General features: G+C 54.2%; 1 protein-coding gene and 1 long non-coding RNA gene across 4 annotated transcripts in view; one reads left to right on the plus strand and one right to left on the minus strand.

Moving 5' to 3' along the window:
• The window catches only part of JDP2 (Jun dimerization protein 2), a 39,410-nt gene extending 27,170 nt beyond the window's left edge, over positions 1-12,240 (plus strand). For all 3 annotated transcript variants that reach the window (XM_046647203.1, XM_046647200.1, XM_046647201.1), the window contains exons 3-4: positions 4,044-4,148; positions 11,360-12,240. In XM_046647203.1, coding sequence (XP_046503159.1) covers positions 4,044-4,148; positions 11,360-11,545 — 291 coding nt within the window. In that variant the 3' untranslated portion in view covers positions 11,546-12,240. The remainder of the gene's footprint in view (positions 1-4,043; positions 4,149-11,359) is intronic.
• A 176-nt stretch (positions 12,241-12,416) lies between these two features.
• The window catches only part of LOC124230821 (uncharacterized), an 80,282-nt gene continuing 79,274 nt past the window's right edge, over positions 12,417-13,424 (minus strand). Inside the window, exon 4 of the long non-coding RNA XR_006886294.1 lies at positions 12,417-13,026. This is a non-coding gene — a long non-coding RNA (uncharacterized LOC124230821). The remainder of the gene's footprint in view (positions 13,027-13,424) is intronic.

Raw genomic sequence — 13,424 nt, forward strand, 5'->3', positions numbered from 1 at the left:
GAGGACCGAGATTCTACCTCGGTAAGTGCTTTCTGTCTGTCCACTTGCTCTGTCTGTCCATTGGCCTCTGTCCGTGTCTCAATGTGTTTGTCTCTCTCCACCCATCTTTGTCTCTCCGTTTCTCTCTTCCTCTCTGTCTCTGTCTGGAGCTCCCTCTGTCTCTCAGGGCCTGGACAGGGTGAGGCAAGCCAGAGGCCCAGGGCATGGCATTTAAGGTGGCACTCCCTCTCGGGTGCCAGCCCTGCCCCTTCATGAGCCCCAGAGTGAGCGCCTCCTTAAATGTGTGTCCTGGGCACCTCTCTTGCTCCAGGCCCAGCTTTTCTCTCTGTCACCCGCTCCCTCTCTTTGTCTCTCTGACTCCCTCCTGTAGCTGAGTGTGTGTTTCTCTCTAGCCACATGGTCTCTGCTCATCTCTGCACATTGGCCGCCCGATCTTTCTGCTCCTCTGGGCACATGGCTGAAGCCGGTTACTCCCCGAGTCCAGCAGTCCAATTTCAAGTTTCGAGGAGGTGAATACAGCCCAGCTCTGGTCAGCCCTTCACACCAGAGGTTGGGGTCCCCCAGCCCTCAGCAGGGGCTGAAGAATAGGCTCCATGAGGAGGGACTGCGTGCGCAATGTGAGGGGCCTCTGGGCTGTGGCTCCCTGAGTCTATCCCTCCCATGTGAAGTGGCACGGGGGTACCCCTCACTGCCAGAACACAGACAGCTTTGCCCAGGCCTCCCTGGGAATTTGGGAAAAACAGAACCAGAACTAAGTTTAAGAAAAGGCCCCCATCTCATGGTTTTTTAAATATATGAAGCGTCAAGCTGCTTCCTCCTTACGCGTCCTGGTTCTCCCAGCTGTATCTGCAGAAAGGAACCATCATGTCCCGTTCTGGGGTCCGATTTCTGATGCCTGGACTGTGTGTTGGGAAGCACCCTCTGCTGCCGCTCGCCCGCTGGGGGCCAAGTGTTTTAGGGATCTGGGGAGCATCGCGGAGGAGGAGCAACAGCCTTGACCTTGCGGATGAAAGAAGGGTTGGGGAGAGTCTCCAGTCGGTCCCAGTCAGGGGACACAGCCCACGCAGGCACGGGCGGAAACTCCCAGAGTTAGCCCGCGGGGACAGAGAAGGCCGAGGGGCACCAGCCAGCTCCTGTCTGATTTCTGGCAGGACCTCAGCAGCTGCTTTCCGTGTCTCCTCTGGATGGCTCTTAAGTCGCAGTGGGACCATTTGGGGGAAATGTAGCACAGTGTCGATGAGGAAGGCATGGTGATGGGGCTTTGGGGCCATTTCTTGCCTTGTTGGGAGATGTCAGCCCAGGCGGGGCCTGGGTGCAGGAAAGGCCTGGGGACGGGCTTGGAGACTGGTGGTGGCTGCGGGATGGGGGGCGGGGGAAGGCGGGGGTGCTTTAGGTTAAGTGCACAGCCTGGATTCTTTCCGGCCCTGCGCAGGATTCCTGCAGACCTGCCACAGCCGTCGGGGGCCTGCGCCTGAGTCTAAGACTCTGTCTTTGGCCAGTGTGCTTCTGGGGAAGGCAGCACCCAATCCCCAAGCTTTGCTGGCTTCCTGCAGACAGAGAGAAGAGGCCTTTCCTGGCGGAGAAGGCTCCTTGCGAGCACTGGGGAAAAGGTTATGCAGACACAAACGTAGGCGATAAATCACTTTTATGCTGTAATTATAGAATGCCAGCCGGTGGCATCTTTCTCCAGGATCTTTTGTTCCATTCATTCATTTGACTAACATTTGCCAAGCCCCTACTAAGTGCCATGTTCTATGCCAGGTGCTGAGGAATCTCAGGTCCCCTATCCTCCAGACTAGCAGGGAACACAGGTACCTACATAAACAGATAATTACGGTGGGATGTGACAGAGTGTCTTACAGTGGGGTACTCAAAGTGCTGTAGCAGCACAGAAAAAGCACTTAATTCTATCTAGGGAGTCAAAGGAGGCTTCCTGGAGGAGGTGACATTGACTCTTGAAGCTCAAGTAATAGTTTAGCAAGTGGGAAAGGAAGGTCACTTCAGGAAGGCCTGGCTGGCTTGGATTAGGGTGAGGCGTTTGGAGGAGAGGGTGATGGCTGGAGGGGATGGACGTGGCTGGAGAGGGAGGGTGAGCAGCCCGACCCAGTTGATCTCTTACACTTCCAGCTTGAGCCTCTTTGCATCTGCTGCTAGAGCGGCTTCTCGTTGCCCTCTGATTTTATGTAGGATGAGGCCCTGCGCAGGGCTCGGGGTGGGGCGCTGGGTCTTGGCGGACAGAGGTGTGTCTCCCAGGAAACAGCAGCTCTGCCAGAACCCCTGGGGCTGCTCCAGGGGAGGGGCTTGAGGCCCTGCGGGCCCGGCAGTGCCAGGTTGCACACATCACCTTGGCAGTTTGTGGGCAAACCCTCTTGGCCGAGGGGAGATTGCACTGCCAGCCACTTCCTCCAGTTCCTTCCCTCTGCCTGTCGTCACGGTTACCTCGGCCTTGTTGGGGGTGAGGTTGAGGTTGGGGGGAATCAATTTTGTCCAGGTTTCTATTTTCCCAGATGCGGGTCAGCCAGAGGAGCTGTCACTTCTGGTTCTGTTTCAAAGGAGGCCAAGGGGCAGGGAGGTGCTTGGGTGTGGCGGTGTTGACAAGGCACCTCTCCAGCCAGCCTCCCAGGCGGGGTGGGGGTGGGTCAGGGAGAAGCTCAGAGGTGGTGGGGAAGGAGAAAAGGCTGCCCTGCCAGGGCCTGTGCCGATGGCCGTGAGTGCTGGTCTCTGGCCAGGCCCTTGGTCCTGGGCTCCTAGAGCATGCTGGGAGTGCACAGAGAGGCTGTTTATTTTCCTGGCCCAAAGCCCTTTCGGCTGAGACCTTGTTCCAGGCCTCAGGCTGCCAGAATCAACCCCACTGGCTCAAGAAGTGAGAGAGTTGGCAAGCCCAGGGCAATCCGGCGACTTCTCTAGTGGCCTCTGACTCTAGGCTGCCCCAGCCCAACTGGGCTTATGTGTCCTCCAGAGTCTCCTGGTAGGTAATGGACAGGGAGAGGCACCACATCAAAGAGGTCTGGTGGGCTGGGGCTATGTGAGCCAGTGGTCAAGAGCAGCAAGGTTGAAGTCAGAGAAATCTGAGTTGGAATCCTGACTCCACCATTTCCTAGTTGGATAGCCTGGGGCATATTGAACTGTTGGGCTTCAGTCTCACCATCTGTAAAATGGGACAGTCATAGTACCTTCCTCGTCAGACATTGAATGTGAGGGTTACATGACCTGTGTTTAAAGCATTTAGCAAAGTGCACAGCAAACAGCAGCTCTGGTGGTTATTATTATTAATGAAACAATAATAACTGCAACTTTGATTGAAAGTGCAGTGTTGGGGGTGGTGAGTTTCCTCCTTAACCTTTAATGGGCCCTGTTTGATGCATGGTGAATTTCCTAATGTTTCCTGGGGGAGAAGCAAGCCCGGGGTTGCAGGAGGCAACCTCTGCCTGTGTCCTGTGCAGGGCACTTTGGGGAGCCCTGGGGTCCTGGGGGAAGAAGGTGCAGAGGCAGGGAAAGGATTAAAACCAGGTGAGGAGGCTAGTTTAGTTGACAAAGAGAGAGATCTGAACCTTTGGAAGGACCAAGAAGGAGGGCGAAGTTACCTTAGGGAGGTGAAAGGGGTGGGGGCAGAATGTGACATCTGCTCACGCCCAAGGCGTTTTCAGAGGAAGTGCCTGGGAACCACTGGCCTGGAAAATAGTGCCCAGAGGACTTGGGCTGGGCAGGAGAACAGACCGGCACCACCCGCTGGGTGTCGCCTCTGTGTGAGTAGACTCACCAAGCTCTGAGCCTCCTGAACTCTGGCAGAACCCAGGTAGCCCTGCCCCTGGGGACGCTGACTGTTCTCAGGGATGCCCACCTGCTCCGAGAGGGTCCTTGGGCTGCCTGGGACACATTTCCATCTCATCAGCTGAAGGCCAGGCTGCTGGCAGACAGTGACCGCTCGCTCACTGCCAAGAGGTGGCTTAGGAAGGGGGATTGTCCATCTGTCTGTGTGTTGGGAGGGAAACCATACTCCAGGCCTGCCACAATGTCTGATCGGTGGCTCTTTGCCCTCACAGCTAGACGAGGAAGAGGAGCGAAGGAAAAGGCGCCGGGAGAAGAACAAAGTTGCGGCGGCCCGATGCCGGAACAAGAAGAAGGAGCGGACGGAGTTTCTGCAGCGGGTGAGCGGGGCTGCCGGCCAGGGCGGGGGCCTGCCTGTTCTCTGAAGTGGGCTTGTGCGCTGTGGACCAGGAGATGTCGTCAATCCTGCAGAACGGGGTGTACCTGCTGGCATCTGCCCAGGCGGCCTCGACCCCTCTGCTCTTCCCGGCCTCATATCTAACGCCCCTTCCGTGAACTGGGACAGCCCCGGGCAGCCTGCAGCAGCTCCTGCCCACGCAGAGCCCTGGAAGGCCAGAGAAGGTGGGAGGAGCCAAGTTCCCCTCCTCTAATTGAGGCTAGACCCTTGGTGCTGATTGGCCCAGGTGGCTGGGTCTGGTACTACCCATTTTGGTGCCGTGGTGGCTGCCAAAGTTGTCCAGCATGGGTGTTAACGAAGAAGGTGATGACGCCATGCCCACGGGCTTCGGACGCAGCATCCGGGCAGGGAAAAGCTCCTTCCCTTGGCTGCAGCAGGCACTTCCAGCCCTGCCTCCCTGGCTGGCCGCAGCCCCACTGAAGCTGCCCCCAAGCTCTTTGCTGCTGCCCCTGGGACCAGAGGTCAGCTGTGTGTGCAAAGACCAGCGGAGGGTTGCCCTCCCCGGGTCCCGTCTCTTGGGCCTTCCCTGCTCCTCAGAAAGGTAGATGGCAGTGAAGGAACGTGACCAGAAAGCTAACTAGTCCAGGCCAGTGGTCGCCAGCCTCCCCACCCCCAGTCTCTTGTTCATTTCCAAATAATAATAGTAACAATATATAATAATAACATGGGTCAGGCTCTGTTCTACAGGATGCGACAGTTCACAGTAGTTGCTAACATTCGTGAAGTTGGGCGCTGTGCAAAGTGCTGTGTGTACATTATCTCATTGTATTGGCGTATGAGGTGGGTGCCTGTATTATTTTCTGTCTACAGATGGGGAAACTAAGGCACGGTGAGGTTGAGGAACTTGCCCAGGATCCTCAGCACCTAAGTGATAGAACTGAGATTTGAGCCTGAGGCTGACTTCAAAATTTTGCTCTTAACCCTCTGCTCTACTGGCTCTGATTCATTCATTCGTTCATTCATTTGTCCATTCTTTTGCTCATTTGTTGATTTGTTGACAAGTGTGTTTAAACACTAAGTGCCCAGCACTGTGCCAGGTGCACTGGGGGACACCCGGGAAGGAGCAGACGTGGTCCCTGCTAGGGGAGCTGGAGAGACAAGGCAGGGCTGGCCTTGGTTTTGTCTAACACTGGGGAATCTATGGGTCTCTTCTCATGCTGGCAACAAGTGGAGAGCAAATCTAAGGTCCTGGGTGTAGACAGTGTGGGGCCGTGTCTGCACCTCCAGACTGTGGGCGTCTGGGGCAGGGGAGGGTTATTATAGGCTGGACTTAGACTCCTGGAGCTGGGGCCCCCTGGAAAAGATGATGGACCCATGTTGGGCGGGAAGTCTTTAAGAAGTTTCTAAGACGCGGATCTCCCATGGGCCTCTAAGACGGGTGGAGCGTCACATACCTCCTTCCCAGCCCTGGTGCTTGCAGAGCTGGGCAAGGCCCAGCAGGGGACAGAGAAGGCTCACATCAGATCCCTGCCTCCAAGGGCTTGTCAGCCGGTTAGCAGGCAAGATATGCCCAGTGAACGTGCACCGGTGACACACGAGTGCAGTGAACAGTCAGTGCCAAATGAACGGCGCTGGCCGCTCTTCACATAACAGGAACACTTGCACCAACTGTGTGCCAGGCATTTCACCTGTCTCGTTTAATCTTACAACATTCCAGTGAGATAAATATTGATTATCCCCACTTTAGACATTGACTTGTAGCTCAGAGAGGTCAAGTTACTTGCCCAGGGTCACACTACTAGCAAGGGGTGGAGCTGGGATTCATTCATTCATTTGCTGATCCATCCGTCCATCCAATAGTGTTCACTGAGTGCCCTCTGCACAGTGGACAGGCAAGTGATGTCTGCAGAGGGACGGCAGACGAGAAATGAGGAGTAGTAATAGGTGCTGAGCATTATGGTGGGCAAGCCCGGCGAGCTGTGAGAACATATGTGGGAGCCCTATCCTAGTCTAGGCTGAGGAAAGACTCTTATTGAGACATAAAAGAGGATTGGGAGCTAATGAGATAAAGGACAGGGATGGAGCAGTTACCAGGAACAGCACAAGCAAAGGCTAGAGGCAAGAGGTGTTTAAGGATGTGGTTAAGGAATTGAGAAGCATGTCATTGTGGCTGGAGTTTAGGGAACAAGGGGAGAATGGAGAGGCAGGCAGGCCCCAGATCCTTCATATGTCGGGGGATCCTCCATGCTGGTTGTCTGGGGCAACCCCAGTGTATGCCTGCTGTCCTCGCCTAATTACTAATAGCCCCTTCTTTCACTCTCAGGAGTGTCCCCATTAGGATGATGAAGTGCATGGTCACGGGGAGTCGTGGGAAGGTTTCAGGAGGAGAGAGACACCTTAAAAATATCCCTCTGGCTGCGGCGTGGGGCACAGATTGGGGCAGCGGAGAGCAGAGCAGGAAGATCAGTTACGTGGCTGTGGTGTTGTCCGGGTGAGAGAGGAAGGCAGCTGTGAGGACCCAGACAAGTGCATGGTTTCTAGGAGGGAGGTGTGGGCAGGTCTGTCTGGGCCCAGGCCCAATCCTCCCCCTCCCCCCGTGCTCCCCTCATCTCCTCTGGCCTTGGAAGTAGAGGCTGGTGTGAGGTTTAGGGCCCGAATGCCCGCAGACCTGGGGGATTTCCTTGTAACTTGTTTTTTAACAGGTAATATATTTACAAGGCCCAGGGGTACAAAGGGATATATGTGTGTGTGTGTGTGTATGTACACACATGTATATACACACATGCATACACGTATATATGTATAATGTAAAAAGTCACCCTCCCATCCTTGACCCCTGGACACCCAGATCCACCCAGGAGAGTCTCGTAGCCTCTCAGAGTTCTCCTGCCTGGACCAGCCAAGGTCCTGAAGGAGGCAGGAGGCAGGCTTTTGGGTGGGTCACATGGATGCCCTGTAGGCCCCAGGGCCAACCTCAGTACCCCCTCTGTCTGCATCAGGAGCAGCAGCCCCCAGGCTTCTCCCTTCTGTAGGAAGGCCTGACACGGGTTCCCCGGGTACTGGCACAATAGCACCATCTCATGCTGCCGTGGCGCTCTGTGCTCTTCGTAGCCGCTCTTGCCTCGATGGTCACAGTGACTCTGGGAGGAGGTGAGGCAGCCCCATTCCACTGAGATACTCCTGAGACTCCGGAGGGATTAACGTTTGCTCAGGGTCACACAGCGCTGAGTCAGCACTAGAACCCGGGGTCCTCTACTGCCCACCTATTCAGGTGACCCAGCTTCAGGGGGATTGGGGGTCCTGTTCACAGAGGCATAGCTAGCAAGTGGCAGAGTCAGGATTTTAATTCAGACAGGTCTTTGGGCTCAGAAGTCTGTACCAGACTTCTTCCCAATTCTTACAAAGAGTTGGGAGGTCAAATTCTATTTTAGGTGCATTAGGGTAACTTTTTAAAAAATAGAGTCAGAGAATCTTAATGCTTAAAGTCCCCTGGGCCAATCATTATCTTTTCTGAGAGGAAAGTGAGGCCCAGAGAAGGGAAGTGACTTGGCTAAGGTCACACAGCCAGGATGAAAGGCCAGGATGCCCAGCTCCTCACCCTGTGTTTTTTCCACTGCCTTTGCTGACCACAGTGGAGGAGACAGAATCTACACTTGCACTAATTGTATTCTAAAGCAACAAGTGCCTTCATTTTCTCCAGGGCAATAAATACCTACCAGAAGGCAAAACGGTAAACAGGAATGCAAGCCGGGTTATTCACCTCATAATTAGCTTGTGACGATCCTAGCCCACGTTCCTTCACTAATTAGGAAAACAGGCCAGGTAATTGCTGTTATAAAACCACAAACCACTTCTACAATCATGTTAAAAGAGATTCTTCTGAACTCAACTTACACTTACACAATAAATGAATCTGTAGCACCACCCAATAAAACCGAGGGAAATAAAACTAAAATCAGTTCCATTCTGACAGCCAGACAGGCAGAGTTCAGGATGTTCCAGGACATCCGCTAACACTTCAAAACCAACAGACTGCAGTGCCGTTCCTATGACAGGTGGAGCAGGTTGTCCCACGTCTGCGTGGTCTTTTGTGTGACACAGGTGTTCACGTATACGGCTGGTTGACATGCAGTCTTTTTAAGGAGATGGAGCTGCACAGTTACTAAACACTGCGTGTCGGCCACTGCCCCTTGCTTGTCCAGTTTTAACTTCCACTCACCATACTACCCACCTCCTTCCTGGCCACCTGCCCTCCAGAGCATCTCCCCCCCGGCCCTCCCCGCCCCCAGCCTTGGACCCATCCCCCCAGCTCACACGCAGCCCTCTGCCCTGTCTCCCATTCTCAATTCCAGGCTTTGACTGCCAAGTGTTCTCTGCAAGGTCCTCCTCCTCTTGCTGCTTCTCCTCCTTCTCTCTCTCCGTGTTCTCTTGCTCATAGTTTAAAGTACAAATTCCTTAAACCTCCCTAACCCTGCAGTTTACAAAGTGCTTTTCCCACAGGAGTTCATTTAATCCCTGTGATCATCATCTTTTTACGATGAGATAACCGAGGCTCAGAGAAGTTAAGAAACTTGCTCTAGACTCTGATTCCAAACCTGACCAGCACTTCCCAGTCTGGCTCTAAACCCACCTCCCCAGCTTTCTACCGCACTGCGTCCTAAAGCGACTGTGCTCTCAGTGGAGGAGTCTTATCTCCTAAACGCATCTGAAGCTTTCCCCTGTCTGTGTCCTTGTTCACTCGGGGCCCCCCACCCCACCTCTACTCCACCCGCGTCAACCCATGTTTCAAACCCAAGGTCAGACCCAGCCATTTAGCCGTGTCTACACCCTGGAAGGCTGATGGGCACATAGTCAGCTCTGCCCTGCTGTGTGGATCATTCTTCTCCTTAGAGTGGGAGCTGCACAAGAGCCATGCCAGGGGCTCCCGGGCCTCTGGATTCCCCCAGGGCACTCAGTGTATACAGCAGATCCTCAGCAAATGCTCACGAGTGAGTGGATTGAACTGAGATTCGTGAAGGCAGAGGCTCAGAGGATTCAAAGTTGGAGCCGAAACCTTGGCTGGGGAAAACCAGATGGTCAGAGGGTTTGTGAGAAGTCCCCAAGGTCACCAGCTCATCAGACCCAGTGGGCAGGCAGCTAAGATTAGCACCTAACGGCCCCAGACTGACAGGTCACAGACTCGTGGTTTCACGCGGGGTGTCTCCTGGCCCTCAGAGATGGACTTCTCTCGGAATTCTGAGAACAGTGGACCAGGCCAGCCTCCCCGTCGTGCCTCATCCTGTTGAAGCAAAACCCACCGTAGCTGGTTTTTAATATTTTCCTCCTGAGCGTTTTTTTCCTTTGTTGAGGCTGTTCTCCCTCAGCATCTGGTCACGAGGACTGCACATCTCAGCAGTTCTGAGGCCCCCAGGCGCCCGGGCTGCCGCCTCAGCCATGAGCATAAGGAACAGTTCAGTCAGACCAGCCGGTGTGAGGAAGACAGCAGCCCTGGGGTGTGCGCGGGCCCCACCGAGGGCCCTGGAGGCCCCAGAGGAAGCCTGGCCGTCACACACACGGTTGTTCTTTGTCTCACACAGGTTGTTCACCCTCGGCACGGTTGGCATTTTGGACTAGATATTCTGATCATGGGGTCGTCCTGTGCATTGCAGGATGGTTAGGAGCGTCTCTGACCTCTGCTCGATAGATGCCAGGAGCGCCCACCCTCCTCAGTTGTGACAACCAAAAATGTCCCCAGACATTATCAGATGTCTCCTGGGAGGCAAAACCATTCCTAGTTGAGAATCACTGGTCTGAAACTTTGCTGGCCCTTGAGTAAATTCCAGCTCTCAAACTGGTTATAAGTTTTTATTTATTTATTTTTATTTATTTTTTTTTTTAAAGATTTTTATTTTTTTCCTTTTTCTTCCCCAAAGCCCCCCGGTACATAGTTATATATTCTTCGTTGTGGGTCCTTCTAGTTGTGGCATGTGGGATGCTGCCTCAGCGTGGTTTGATGAGCAGTGCCATGTCCACGCCCAGGATTTGAACCAACGAAACACTGGGCCGCCTGCCGTGGAGCGCACGAACTTAACCACTCGGCCACGGGGCCAGAACCCGGTTATAAGTTTTTAGACAGAGTCCAAGAGAAATCATTCAGATGCTTTTCTATGTTACTGGGTTTTTTGTGTGTATGTGTGAGGAACATTGTCGCTGAGCTAACATCTGTGCCAATCTTCCTCTATTTTATGTGGGATGCCACCACAGCATGGCTTGATGAGCGGTGCTGGGTCCATGCCTGGGATCTGAACCTGCAGACCCCAGGCTGCCAAAGTGGAGCATGCAAACTTAACCACTGTGCCACCGGGCTGGCCCTTATTTTGTCATTTTCACCCCCAAGGCTTGAATGGGGTGCCCATCACCCATCCACACTTTGAACATGTGAACACCCCCCAAATCATATCAACATTCTTTCCTTTCCCTGAGCTAGAAGTTCTTCAGAAATCTCACTTGAGGTCTATTTGAGACCTCATTTTGGATCTAGAAGTATGACTATTGGTTGTCTCCCAATGAGCAAAGCTTCTAGATAACAGGGGATAAGGAAAAGGCTGTTTAAATAATTATAGACTAATAACCAGGAAGCACATGTTTTAGGAGGAATTACATGACCACACTGGGCTGGTTGATCCCATAGGTCAAAATATCCTCCACATACATTTATCGTACATCAAAGCACTTTGCCATTGCCCTGCCCTCCGTGTGCCCCGTCTAACCCCTCCAGGGACCCTTCGTGCTCCTGCTTTAGATCCACTTGGCTTCCATTCTTCTGCCCCCCCCCCCTTTGTTTCTTATGCAAAGGCCCTGAGGCAGGAGAGTGTTTGGCATAACTGAGCGACAGCAAGGAAGCCACCATGGCTGGAGTGAGTTGAATGAGGGAAGAGAAGTGGGACAGGAGCTGGGCTGGCCGCAGGCTATAAACTGGATTCATTCCACTGGTGACACAGGCCAGTGTCACAGATGTGATGGGCACTGCCTGACGAAAGTCAGTAACCCCAGGGGCTCCGTAGCAGATTCTGTGCTTCCTCCAATGGGAACCTGGCAGACAGAAAACAGGCAAATGCCAGCCTGGTGTGCCGTGTACTTACCCAGAGGGAGAGCCTCTGCGCAGAGCCGGTCCCCAGTGAAAGCTTTAAGCCGTGTCTCTGTGTTCGCGCGCAGGAATCTGAGCGGCTGGAACTCATGAATGCGGAGCTGAAGACCCAGATCGAGGAGCTGAAGCAGGAGCGGCAGCAGCTTATCCTGATGCTGAACCGGCATCGCCCCACCTGCATCGTCCGCACCGACAGCGTCAAGACCCCCGAGTCGGAAGGCAACCCGCTGCTTGAGCAGCTAGAGAAGAAGTGACCATGGGCTGGGAGGAGGCGGCGGAGGAGGAGGAGATGGGAAGAGGGAGGAGGAGGCGGCGGCTCCCAGAGCGCCCTTCCTTGGTGCGTGAAAAACTTTACAGTGAGGTCAGCACAGCCAGCGTCGGCCACGCTTCTTTGTGGAACTCAGATCAGCCTCACAAGGGGAAGAACCGGCTGACGAAACCCAGAAGGACCAAGCGCTGAGACCAAAGTAAACCCGAGGTTGGGGCTGTCCTGCTGCGGCCCGGCTTGAAGGAGGCAGGACAGAGGCACCGGCCGGAGAGACACCCAACCAGGCAGCCTGGGGCGCTTCTCTGGCCTCTCCGCCAGGGCGCCCACCCGAGGGACCTCCGAGCAGCCAGGAAAACCCATGAGTTGCAAACAAAATTGGGCTGAGGATGGAACTGAGAGGGAAACTGCACCCTGCCTGCCCCCCGCCCCCTGCCCCCATGCGAGGCTGGAGAGGGGCGTGATGCGGGGGCCCTGCTGCACCCACCCACCCACCCACCCACCTCGGTCGGCGCGGCACTGCCGGGAGCAGCAGCCGGGCGCCCTTGCCGGCCCTGCTGGAGTTTGCTGTGGGCACGAGGCGCGGGCGCCCTTCCAAAGCACATACTCACTGAATGTTTACAGACTGGCTGTCCTGGCAGGGCTTTCAACTGCACATGTTTTTTATACTTTCTTTTTTTTTTTTTTAATATTTTTTACCAAAAAAAAAAGATTTTATACAAGCAATATATATGTGGATTTCTATAATCACTCGATGTGATACAGCATAGATATGCTACGGTTTGTTTGTTACGAACAGATATCCAGCAGTTATGGCCGTTGTGTTTAACTCTTAAGTACTGTAGTCTCCGGGTGTGGGGGTGGCCGGGGCGGGGGTGGGGCGCATTTCCATCCTGGTAAACCTTCATAGTACTCAGTCCTGTATCGCTCAGTAAACGTTACTCTTACTTACCCAGCTGCCTCTTGTGGTGTCTGCCTAGGGAATGGGGTGCGAGGCCTGTGCAGGGGGCCTCCTGGTGTGCCCTGTCGGAGAATGGTTGGAGCATCTGCTGTGGGCCCTTGGTTTTCACAACAGCCTGCTCAGGTAAGGATTTATATGCCCATTTGATGGATGAGGAAGTCGAGGCTCAGAGAAGTTAAAGAAATCTGCGGTACTTCTTTCATTTATTCACTCCACAAATGTTTCCTGAGTGCTTGCCATGGGTGTACCGGGCTCTTCACAAGGTGCTGAGTCGTCACTGGGGAATAAAACAAACCCAGGCCCTGCGCCCAGGGAGCCTACAGTCATGAGCCAGGTCCTGTGCTTGCTCCATACACAGTCTCGGTGCATCTTCACAGCAGCCTTGCCAGAGAGCAGCCATTGTCCCCAGTTCACAGATGAGGAATTAGAGGCCCAGGGAGATTCCACTTGGTAGCCACCGTTCATCGAGGACTCACTGTGTGACAAGTGTATGTAGTCTCATTCCTCTCCTGCAACAGTAAGAAATAGGCATCATCACCCCCCATTTTACAAACAACTTAACCAAGGCTCAGAGAAGATAAGTGACTTACCCAAGCTCACCCAGCTGGCGAGGGGCAGAGCTGATGTTTGACCTCTGCCTCCAAAGGCCCATGACTCCATCTGTCACTAGCTGACTGTGTGATCGTCCCCATGGTTGAATGTCTCCCCTGATGAGCACAGGAGGCCTATGAGGCCGCCGTGACAGATTTATCCAGGAGGGCTGGATAGAGTGCTGTGCTGTGATCACAGCGTGGACCAGTGGTCCGGGCAGATGTGTGGGTGCTCCAGGACGGAGGGCTTGGATGACAGGCACGCCCTCACCTCCGGAGCTGAGCACCTGACCTGAAGAGCAAGAACAGCTCAGTGT

The sequence above is a fragment of the Equus quagga genome, chromosome 20, assembly GCF_021613505.1.
Source record: "Equus quagga isolate Etosha38 chromosome 20, UCLA_HA_Equagga_1.0, whole genome shotgun sequence".
Classification (NCBI taxonomy): Eukaryota; Metazoa; Chordata; class Mammalia; order Perissodactyla; family Equidae; genus Equus; species Equus quagga.